The sequence below is a fragment of the Manacus candei genome, unplaced genomic scaffold, assembly GCF_025592945.1.
Source record: "Manacus candei isolate 608988 ecotype Guabito, Panama unplaced genomic scaffold, ASM2559294v1 h1tg000002l, whole genome shotgun sequence".
Lineage (NCBI taxonomy): Eukaryota > Metazoa > Chordata > Aves > Passeriformes > Pipridae > Manacus > Manacus candei.
Window position 1 is genome coordinate 1,559,405 of NW_026138050.1, and position 11,497 is coordinate 1,570,901.

General features: G+C 56.1%; 1 protein-coding gene across 5 annotated transcripts; it reads left to right on the forward strand.

The window, feature by feature from the left end:
• Positions 1-4: 4 nt before the first annotated feature.
• HAGH (hydroxyacylglutathione hydrolase) lies at positions 5-10,336 on the forward strand. Of its 5 annotated transcripts, none has more exons than XM_051778568.1 (10): positions 20-97; positions 1,902-1,932; positions 3,311-3,492; positions 3,915-3,979; positions 4,819-4,936; positions 5,896-6,004; positions 6,906-7,009; positions 7,444-7,545; positions 7,816-7,895; positions 8,379-10,336. In XM_051778568.1, the coding sequence occupies exons 3-10, from the start codon at positions 3,388-3,390 to the stop codon at positions 8,476-8,478; spliced, it is 783 nt and encodes a 260-aa protein (XP_051634528.1). In that variant the 5' UTR covers positions 20-97; positions 1,902-1,932; positions 3,311-3,387; the 3' UTR covers positions 8,479-10,336. The 5 variants fall into 5 exon arrangements, with proteins under 5 accessions (XP_051634535.1, XP_051634528.1, XP_051634517.1 ...); XM_051778586.1 differs by lacking the exon at positions 20-97 and adding an exon at positions 306-463; XM_051778575.1 differs by lacking the exon at positions 1,902-1,932 and having other exon boundaries at positions 5-97.
• Positions 10,337-11,497: the final 1,161 nt, after the last annotated feature.

Sequence of the window (11,497 nt, forward strand, 5' to 3'; positions counted from 1 at the left end):
GGGCCGGGCAGGAGCAGCGCCGCCCCCGCCGCTCAGCGGGCCGGGCCGGGCCGGGCCGGCTCTGCCGCCGCCTCCCGGCGCCGGGCGGGCAGCGAAGGTAACCGGGCCGGGCGGGGCGCGGCGCACGATGCTCCGCGGGGGCTGGCGGGGGCTCGGCGCCGCCCTGGCAGCCGGGGCCGTCCTCGGGGCCGCGCTCCGAGCGGGTACGTGGGGCGGGGGCGGCCCCGGCAGGGCCGCGCGGGGCGAGCGCTGCCCCGGGGCCGCTCCGGGCGGCTTCGCTCGCGATTCCCGGCGCGGGCGGTGCTCGGGGGGTGCTCGGGCGGTGCTCGGGGTGTGCCGGGTTTGCGCTGACTCACAGCCCCACGCAGGGCAGGTCCTGCTCGGCCGCAGCCGGCGCTGCCGCGGCTGTTCCGTCCGTGCCCGTGGCGGAGGCCCCGCGGAGGTGCCGGGCCCCGCAGCGCCGGTCAGTGCTCGGGGAGGAGGGCGGGGGGCCAGGGCTGGCCTTTGAACTGGGCTCGGGGGGGGACAGGTTGTGTTGGCGGCACTGTCCGAGCTTTGCGTTTCTATTCCGGGCCTAAATTCTGAGAGCGTCTCCCTGACGCAGAGCCTGGGCTTTGGCTTCAGAGCCTCTCAGGGAAGATTTGCCAGAGGCCTTTTGTATCGCTGCGGTTGTAAGGGATGGAGAAACGAGCGAGAATCCATCGGGGTTCACTGCAGGCACGGAGACCCTGCAGCTGTCTTGGGAGCTGTCACACGAGTGCCTGGCAGCTCTGGCAGCTCCCGAGCTCCCGGGGCCGCAGGGTGGGAGCGGGAGCTGCCCTGGGTCTGGGCCCCAGCTCACCTGGTGTTGTGAGGAGCCACAAACCCACCGGGTATCCAAAAAATACCTGCGTGCAGAGTGTGCAAAGAGCGAGTGTGGCGTCTCTTGTGAGACGGTGCAGGGGTGTGCAGCTGGGTTTGGGCGTGCAGTCGTGTCTTGAGTGACAGCCTCGTCTGACACAGGAATTTTCCACTCTTTTATGTAATAAAACAAGTAACCCAAAATGCTCTGGAGGAAGTGCACGAAGCAGCCCCGTTCTGAGGGAACCTGCTCTGTCAGTCTGCAGCACGTCTGTGTTTCTATGATGACAGTAACACTTCCAGCTGCAAACTCTTTCATCTTGGCCACTCCAGCTGTGCTGAGGAGCTGTTCTAGGAAGGCCAAGTGTGTGATTCAGAGGCTGCTGACTCTGCCCTCCCCACTGCTCCACTGCTCTGCTCCAGGCCTGAAGTCAGGAGGGACGTGGTACAAAAGCGAGCGAAAATGAAGTCACTGGGTGTTAATTTTGGAGCTGCGTGTGTGACAAGGAGTTAGTGCTCAGCTGGGGAGCAGCTTTGAGCTGAACCAGCTCTCAGAACATGCCCTTCTCAGAGCAGGGCACTCCTGGTCTGCTCCAACTGGGCAGGCTGGAAAGGGGCAGCTGAGCTGCAGATGGGAATTCACAAGGAGTGAGTTTCTTTCTTGGTGGATGTTTTCTCGTTCCTTTGTTGAAATTACATGTTAGAAAACATTTCCTTATGTGGCGTATCTTGTTTGTTTGTTTTGTAAGAGTTGTGAATTAAACATGCAAAGAGGCTTTGGGATCTTGGCCAAGGTTAGAGATGGCTCACAGGAAAGAAGCATTTTAAGTATGTGAATAATTCCTTTGAGTTGAAGTTAAGGTTGTGTTTTCTTTTGTTTGGTTGTGTTTTTTTCTCCAGTTAGTGTCTGGCATGCAAACAAACACCCAGTATATACAGCTCTGGTGACTGGCAGCAGCCAGAAGTGCTCTGTGTTAGGGAGCAATTGTTTTTTGGGAATTTTTTTTTCTTGTCAAGGAATAGTAAGGGCTTTTTTGTGTTGTTCTTTTTTTTTTTGAAAGGAGTCTTCTGCTCCAGAGGAACACTTGGCAGGTATGGATGCTTTCCTGAATACTTCACCATCAATACCCAGTGCATGCCTGTTCCATCCTGGCTTGAGGTTTTCTCGAGCACAGTGTTTAATTTTACTGCCATCTGCCCTCCTGATTTCCCTTCCCTCAAAAGCAGGTGGGATGGTGGAGGTAGAGGGGGAGAAGCTCTGGGCAGTTGCAGCAGAGAGGCCTGACTGCTCTGGGCTGGGTTTGCAGCAGGAGCAGCTCTCTGGCTCCTGTCAGGGCTGGATCTCACTTTCCCAGCCCCATCAGCCCATGGAGCTGCAGGTCTGTGGGGCTCTTCTCCCTGGGGCAGCTCTTATCAGGGCTGGGCAGGCCTGAGCTGCTTTGGGAGAGTGGGGCAGGGTGATGGCAGCACGGGGACCCCTCCCTTTGGCACCGAGGGAGGTGGCCAAGCAGGGAGTGTTGGGAGCCTCAGGGAGAGTCGGTGGTGCAGTGAAACGGGGCTGTGCCAGCACAGCTCAGCCCAGCACAGGCACCTCTGGGGGTGAGCAAACACCTTGATGGTGTTCAGACAATGATTCCTGACCTGCAGGGTCTGACACCTCTTTCCCTGCACGTGTGTGGACCCAGGTCTGAACTGCAGGGCCCCAGCAATGGAAGACCTTGTTCTCTTCCTTTCCCTTCCTTTATTTTTTGTGGCAGAGCCTCTTAGGGCTTGGTTGTTTCTTTAAGTGCTGCTAATCTGTGCCTTGAACAGTGGAGCCCAGGTTATTTGCCTCTGGAACTTGCTTCTTGGATCTGATTAAACATTTAACCAAAAGCAAATATTTCCATGTTCTACTGCTGTTGCATCAGGGTAGCCCGTGGCAAGAGCCCTGTGTGTGCCTCTTACCTGGCCAGGCAGGGAGCCCTCCTTCTATGGAGAGCTGGACTTCTCTCCATGGATTGTGCAGGATGTCACTTCCTCAAGTAACAAACCAGATATTTCTGTTGTAGCAGGGCCTGTATTTCTGTATTTCTCCTTCTCCACCCCCCTTTTTGTCTTTTGGCTGTAATTGGCTGTCTTTTGTGATTTTTTTTTTTTTTCAAAGTCACTGTCTAGGTTGACCTTTGTCCAGCTGTTCCCTCTCTGTTCTGCTTTCCTGCCCCTTGAAACCTCCTCTTGATCCAAGCACAGTGTTTTGCTTGCATGAGCCAAGTGTCCCATCCCCCTTGGGGCAGCTGAGGGGCACAAGGTGACACTACCAGGCTCCAAGGCTTTGTCCTGTGGTGGCCTCGCTCCTCTTCCTCTGGAGAAGGCAGCTTGGGCTGTCCATACCCTCCCTTCTCTGGGATCATGGATTCGGGTCTGGCTGTGCTCTGTCCCACTTTTCCCCCTGCCTGGGCTGAGGTGTGGCTGTTTTTGGGGTGCCCAGGTCCAGCCCAGCTGCGAGCTTTCTTCCTGCACACGGAGCACGAGCGGAGGGAGCCGAAGACGGTCCCACAGGCCGACATGAAGGTGGAAATCCTGCCAGCCCTCACAGACAACTACATGTACCTCCTCATCGATGAGGAAACCAAGGAGGCTGCCATTGTGGACCCCGTGAACCCCCAGAAGGTAACACTGCCCTGGGAGCAGAGTACTCACCGTGGCTCTGGGACATCCTTCCAGGTTGCTGCATCCATGAGGGAATTGCTGACGCACCGACTCGGGCGTGGGGGAAAGGCAGGAAATACTGGCTGTGCAGAGGTGCAGGCAGGGCTCACAGCCACGCTGCCTGCCCAGCCAGCCTGGCCCTGGCTCCAGGGCTCCCTGACCTCATTTGGGGTTTTGCCCTTGGTTTGATGTAGAGCAGAAAGCAGGCAATGGGACTGAGGGCTCAGTCACTGGCTGGGTCAGAGCCCTCGTGCCCTGCTCTGGAACCCCCTGGGGAGGGATGAGCTCCCTGCAGAGCTGCTGCTGTGTCCAGGTGACACCAGGTGTGCTGGCAGCTCATTCCAGGGGAGGTGTAACTGCCCTTGTGTGCCCTGTGCCCGCAGGTTTTGGATGCAGTGAAGAAGCACGGCGTGAGGCTGACCACTGTCCTGACCACCCACCACCACTGGTAACCACCCCCGGCCTGGGGTCCCTGGGCACAAACACAGGCAGCCAGGAGCTGCTGCTGTTGTGGAGCAAGGTGATCTCTCAGCAGCAGCTGAGGTGTGAGGAGGAGGGTCAGAGCTCATTCCCTTAGGCTTGCCTGAGCAGATGCACTGTCCAGGCCATGGGCTCTGTGTGTCAGTGCCTTTAACCTTTAAAGTGCTGATTCCTCCCAGGTGGCCAGTGCAGTAGTTGTGGGTGTGGAGGGAGCACACTGCACTGAGGTGCCAGGGCATGCCCCTGAGGTGTCCTGCTCACAGCCAGCAGCTGTGGGAGGATCCCCCGAGGTGCGGATTAACTCTGCCAGGGGTGTAAGGAGGAGTGTTTTGCTGTAGCAGTGCTGAACCTGAGCAACCTCTCCTGTGGGTCAGAGTGGAGCCACCTCTGTGGCTGGAGAGCCAAAGGACCAGCTCTGATCTGGACAAACCAGCAGCACAGGTCAATGCTGAGCTGTTGGATACCTGTGTGCCTGCTCCATGGTGTCTTGTGGGATGATGGATTGCATATCCCACTTATCCCATTTTCTCCCTGCCCTAGAAACTGGAGAGTTGACTGTGAGCCCCTAAGGCTGGTGTTTCCCAACTAGGTAGGAACTTGTTCAGGGATTGTTCCTCTCTCTCACTGCCCTAATTACTGGAGAAGTTATCTCCTCTCACGTTGACATGGCTTATTCTTTAATATGAAGAGTGTTACATATTGGGAGAGTGATTGGTCAGAGGTGATCACCTGCAGGTTACCATTGCAGTATAAGTCACCTTAAATTTCTCTTCATTCCTTCCCAAATCCATTTTTCTGATGTTGCAGGGACCATGCTGGAGGAAATGAGAAGCTTGTAAAGATGGAGTCGGGGCTGCACGTGTACGGGGGAGACAACAGAGTGGGAGCTCTGACCCAGAAGGTGTCCCACCTGACAGCACTCCAGGTAAAGGGAGGGAGCTGCAGGATGTGGTGGGGCAGCTCCTGTTTGTTGTGTCACAGCTGGACAGGTGTGGTCTGCCCCGAGTTCCTGTTGTGTTCACAGCTCTCTTACCTTTCAACACCTCCTGGATGGAGTAGTTGAAGTGCAGCTTTCACCCTTTTCCAGCCCTGTGCACTGCAACCCCCCTGTCTTGTTTTGGCCAGTGATCCTTTGCTGCTGAGAGCATTGGCATGGCCCAGGCACCTGGGACATGCTGGGTGTCCTGTGCTCCTGGGGGGGTGAGAACAGCCGTGTGACAGGACAGGGCTCATGCTCTGCACTGAACAAATGTGAGTGTTCCTGTGGGAATGACGGCTGGAACACGGGCTGAGGGGACAGGGGGCCAGCAGTGCCAGTTGAAGCAGCAGGCCTGGCTGGAACCAGGCTGTTTGTTTACAGGAGAGCTGGCAGATGACACAAACTGGCATGAATGTCACTGCTGGCCTTGGGTGCACCTTGGGGGGTCAGCAGCACAGGAGGGAGCACAGGAGTACACGAGAAGGTGTGGGGATGAGGCTGTGTTCAATCCTTCCCTTTTCCTGAGTCTCATCCACTTCTTCCCTTCAGCTTTATTGTTGTTTGCAGCTTTTTCACGCCTGATCAGCTTTGTTTAGGATTTTGTGTTGCTCTGGATCTGTTGGCTCTTGCTGCCAACCGGGCATTGAGTCTCTCTGCATGGAAATGAAAGGATCTGGCAGTTCTTTGTCCCAGCACCTGCTCGCAGGAAACAGCTCCCTCCCGAGTCCCTGCCATAGCCCTCCCTCACTGGCCTCCCCAGGAGCAGAGCTGATGCTTCCTGGCCAGCTTTGTGCCAGTTTGGGCCTGTAGGAGCACTAGACCACTGTAATAGTTGCAATTCTTTTCTAACCATACGATTGGTAGCAAACAGAAGCTTAAGCTCCAGTCTTCTGCCTTCTTCTCAGGTGGGATCTCTTAATGTGAAATGCCTCAGTACGCCGTGTCACACTTCGGGACACATCTGTTATTATGTGACTAAGCCAAATAGCTCCGAGCCACCTGCAGTTTTTACAGGTGAGGAGTTGGGAGGTTCCCTTGCAAAGACAGAAGCCCCCCCTCTGCCTCTGCCTCTGGCTGTGCATCCGGCCCTTCCTGCCAGTGCAGCTGCTCGAACATCCACATCTTGCCCCTTGCCAAGTAGGAATTGTAGGTGGAGCTGGTGAAACCCCTCTGGGTTTGTAAACCAGTGCTGGACACCCTGCAAACAACGTCAGGAGCGAGCCCTGGATGAGTCCTACATCCAGCATTTTCTTCCTTGAAACAAGAGCTGTTGGTTTCCTGTCCCAGGCCAAACTGGCTGATCCCAGAACCTGTTGCTTTTCCATATATCTGTGCTCATGTCTGTAACAAAACTGAGAGAGGAGCAAATAGAGGAATAAGGAGGGCTGCTGCTCCACTGTTCTAGCCAGGGTCTGGATCCTGGTGTGGGGAGCAGGGTCCCCCCTTCCTTGAGGCTGTGCCCAGTCTCCCCAGACTCCAGGTCATCCCTATCCTGCTGGGTGTTATCCAGAGCTTGTACCAGCTGCTGCATGGAAGAGGTAATGGCTTAAGCAAGATTTTAGGGAGCACTGGGGAGAAATGCAGAGGTGACTCATCTTTGTTCAACTTCATAGCAAAGAGCAAGTTCCTTGTCCACTCCAGGAGGGACAGGAGGGGACAGCGGGCTGCCCACAGGTAGGGAGGTGCTGGCAGGGTGTGCCTGGCCAGGCTGTGGGGTTTTGTGTCATAGAAACCACGTTTGCCACATGGGTTTGTGTGGCACCGAGCCCGTGCGGGGCAGCCTGGCTGTGCCTGTGCCTTCTGCTGCTGTGGTGGGGACAGCAATGGCAGGGCTGAGCCCTGGGGGACCCTGTGCCCAGGCTGTGCTGTGAGGAGCCTCGTGTGGGTCTGATGCCACGTCACCCCTCCCTGGCAGGTGACACTCTGTTCGTGGCTGGCTGTGGGAAGTTCTTCGAGGGAACCCCGGAGGAGATGTACAAGGCACTGATCGAGATTCTGGGCAGCTTGGACCCCAGGACGGTAGGAACCTCTCCTTTTGTGGGAGTTCACCAGCCAGAAACCACCACAGGCATCAAAGAAACTGCCTTCCCAATAGTACTGTTGTTCAAAGGGAGGTTTTCTCATGTGTGGAAGAAATGACGTGGGGAGTTGTCTTTGATGGATAGCTGGAGTCCTCTGGGAAGGAAATGCCTGCCCCAAATGTGGGGAAAGAGCAGGGGCTGCTTATTAGAGGCTCTTGAGCTGGGACACAGGGCTCTTTCATCTGTTGAATTGGCAGGTAGTCCTGGCTGCCACCTCCTGGCACTTGTCCCAAGCATGTCTCCATGGAAAGTGTCACGTGCCCTCAGGTTGACTTTGTTGTTCCTGCTGCCCCATAACTCTGGTGGTGGCACCTGGCACTGCCCCTTTGTAGCTTCAGAGTTACCCAGTGTCACCCTTCCTTCCCTTCCCAGAGGGTTTACTGTGGTCACGAATACACGATCAACAACCTCAAGTTTGCTCGGCACGTTGAACCCAATAATGCCAATATCCAGGAAAAGCTGGCATGGGCCAAGGTAAGCTGGGTCATCCTTTCCCCAGACCTGATGGGTTCGTGGGGGCAGAGCCTTGCTGAGGAGGTGGGGGAGATGAGATGATGTTGGGGAGAAAGAGAGGCTGAGGGATGGGAGCTGAGAGCCAGGAGCTGCAGGATGTTGTGTTCCAGGGAGTGGGGTCTGGGTGTGCCCAGAAAAGGTGGTTTGCTGCCTGGTGGAGACGTGACCCTCCTCAAAAACATCCTGCTATGTACAGGACATTCCTTGTTCACCAAACATTCCTTGTTCCAGGCACGGTACGACAGTGGAGAGCCCACCATCCCCTCCACCATCGCAGAGGAGTTCACCTACAACCCCTTCATGAGAGTGAGGTATGGAGGAGGCCTGGGGGTGGGAATGTCCTTGTGTTGGGAGTGGGAATGCAGGAAGGAGGAGGTCTCCAAAGAAAGAGCCATAAGTGGGAATTGCTCTCCTGCCTCTCATATTCCTGTTTGGATGCCTCCAAGACCCTCCTTAGAACACACTGGCTGTCCTGGGAAGCTGGCTGGATTTGAGGGCTGTGGTGAGCATCCATCCCTGACTCAGGAGACAGAACAGGCTCTGCTGTGTCCTTGTGTTCCTTAAGCAAGCCGAGTTTGGCAGAGGGACACAGCAGAAGACGGTGTTGGAGGCAGGAGAGTGTTTGCAATTCCCTGCTGCCCGTGAGCCTTCAGAGCAGGGGAGCTGCTCAGAGCTGCTCTGCCAGAGCCCCGAGTCTGATCTCCGAGCGCAGCTTTTCCCCCGATGCAGTGAAACGGTTGTGACCTCCCAGCTGAGATTTTTCTCCCGTCCTGCTCTTCCCTCCTTGCTGGCAGGGAGAAGACAGTCCAGCAGCACGCGGGGGAGACCGACCCCGTGCGCACCATGGGGGCCATCAGGAAGGAGAAGGACAACTTCCGAGTGCCCCGGGACTGAGCCCCGGCCTCCTGCAGACTATTCACCTGTTCTAGGAGTCAGACCTTCTGTTGTGGTTGAGACAGTCCTGTCTAGGTCTTTATTTTGTTTTAATTAAGGAGAAGAAAAGCACTTTGCCCTTGTTGAGATGTTCTACAGCATATTTATATTACGATGAAGAATATTTATCCCTCTGTTGCTGTCCCTCGAGCTGTCACGTGTCACGTGCAGGTCATTGTACCAGTGTTGGTGTGAGGCTCAGAGGTTGGGCTGGGAAGGATCAAACCTGGAGGTTTAGGAAGAAGCTCCTGTTAGTTTTGTAGGAGCCTGATGTGGATGCAGACAGTGGGACTGGGGCCGAGGTGCCTTTGTGTAAAGCAGAGACCAAACACAGTAGTTGAAGAGTTGAGTGTTTCTTCCATGCTGCTGCTGCTGCAATGTTCTGAGTGTCGCTTTTGGCTCCGCTAAAACCAGTTCCCAGTGACAGACCTGCTCTGCCAGAGCCAGTTCAGGGTGTAATTTGGGAACTACGTGGGGCAGCCTGGCTCTGGGAATGGCACGTGGGGACATCCAGCTTCTCCCTTCTCCCTGACCTTCCCTGGCATGGATGGCAGTGACTTTTCCCAGGTACTGCACTGCTTACACCCTTCCAGTCTTGAGCCTGTTTGCATGGACCTGCTCACTGCTCTTACCTGTGACCTGAGAGTTACCTGTGTCAGTGCTGCACCAACGGAGCAGGGCTTTGCCTGATGGCTCCAAATCCCAGGAAGCAGCCACTCCTGGTGAGTGAGTGTCCCAGCTGGGCAGTGGTGAGAGCCCTGAGCAGATCTTGGTGCCCCAGCAGCTCCTTGGTGCCTGGCTGTGAGGAACAGGGCAGGGGAGCAGTTGTCACCTGTGCACAGCCAGGAGCAGCTGCCCTGGGGAGCAGTTCTGGGGACAGGAGCTGTGCTGGGCCATGTGCTGCTGGGGTCCATCCCCTGCCCTCAGCCCCTGCCTGGCCCAGCCTCTGGAAAGGCCATGGAGGTGAGCTTATAATTGGTGAAGGTGCCAATGTGTTGCTGGTTAAATGGGGCTCAGAAGCCGCATTAGAGTGGCACATTTCTGTTTCTTGGTGTCCACAGGGTTAAAAGCCATCCCTGCCCACAGCAGGGTGTTGGGACTGGGTTATGTTTATGGTTTCTTCCACCCTAAACCACTCCAGGGTTATATGACTAGAGCTGTGTGACCCCAGCCTGCAGCCAGCTTGGAAACTGCAGGGAGGGAGCTCCCCTTGGGCTGCTTTTCCAACAGGGAATAGTGTGTCCAAGTGGATGAATGGGGTGCATTTTGGAGGGAAATAAATGCAGATTTGTGGTGATTGGGTCACCCCCTCCTGCATTCCCATCCTCCAGCTCGGGGTCTTTAAACAAGGGATGTGAGTGACAGGGTGGGACCAGCCCCACATGGCATCTGCATCTTTAATCCATCTTCCTCCTCTTATTCTTTTCTTCCTGGTTCCTTGGTCTCCTCTGTACCACAGACGTGCTCCAGGACCAGAGATTGTTTCAAACAAATATTTTACAGATGAAACTTTGAAAATATTCAAATGATTTTGGTTCCTGCTTCTTCCCCTCTCCCTGGCACACATTGGTAGGTGATGCCACAATGGAGCTGGAACTACCTGGGTTGTCACCTGTGTCCCTGTGTCTGCTGTTCCAACACCACCTGCATGGCATTGTATGAGCACCAGGTCTTTGTTTGCTTTAAAATGCTAAATTTTATGTAATTCAGAATGAAAAACGGTACCTAAAGCTTTGTTGTTGCCTCCTGAACTGGAATGTTGTGCTGCTACACTGGAGTGGCTGTGACAGAGGAAAAATAAAGAACGGCTGGAAATGGAGCTGTTTGGGGGTTCTTTAGCTCCCAAGTTTATGAATTTATTTATTTTGTACAAGTGACTGAAGCCAAACAACAGGAAGCGTCTTTCTGCCTGATCCTGGGGTGAGCAGGTGGCATGTTGGGATCCTCTGGGGCTTTATTCAAGGTCTTGTGACAAGTGTATTTTCTTGTGAAAGGAGAAGGGAGCAGGTTCAGCACTGGTTTGCTGCCTGTGAGCGAGTTCCCTCCTGCACAAGTGGCAATTGGGACAGGAAGGACATTTGAGGGGCTGGAAGGGCAATGGAGCTGGGGAAGGGTCTGGAGCACCAGGAGCAGCTGAGGGAGCTGGGGGGGCTCTGCCTGGAGAAAAGGAGGCTCAGGGGGGACCTTCTGGCTCTGCAACCCCCTGACAGGACAGGGGAGCCGGGGGGCATTGGGCTCTGCTCCCAGGGAAAAAGGGACAGGAGGAGAGAAAACAGCCTCAGGTTGTGCCAGGGGAGGGTCAGGTTGGATACTGGGAAAATTGCTTCACTGAAAGTGTTGTCCAGCCCTGGCACAGCTGCCCAGGGCAGGGGTGGAGTCCCCAACCCTGGTGGGGTTTAAAAGCCCCGTGGATGTGGCACTTGGGGACACGGGTTGGTGGTGGCCTTGGCAGTGCTGGGGAAATGGTTGGACTCGATCTCAGTGGGCCTTTCCAACCTAAATTATTCTATTTGGGGGGACCACGGGCAACCCTGAACCAGGGTTTGTGTCCAGCTGGGAAAGGCACTGGAGCAGGGCTCTGTCCCTGCCCTTCCTGTGCCTTCGGTGCTTTCCGGGCTCGGTGGGCTCCTGACCCCGGAGCTCTGCCTTGGTGGGGCACCAGCCCCTCCCAGCCCCCCCGAACCGGTGACCAGGACCACTCTTACCATGTCCCAGCACCGGTGTTTCCATCACCAGCTGGGCACCGCCCCCGGCCCTGCCAGCGCCCGGAGCCCCCCACCCCTGTCCTTGTCCCGTTTGCAGGGGGAGCGACACTGCTGGGCTGGGGGGGACCCCGCGTGTCCCCAGCCTGCCTCCTCCCTCCCGGCCGGACCCGTGGGACCCCAGGGTTGGGGGTCACCGTGGGAAGTTCCCTTTCCCCCCTCCTTTCCCAGCGCGGCGCTGCGGGACCCGCATCGCCCGCGTGTGTGTGTGTGTGCGG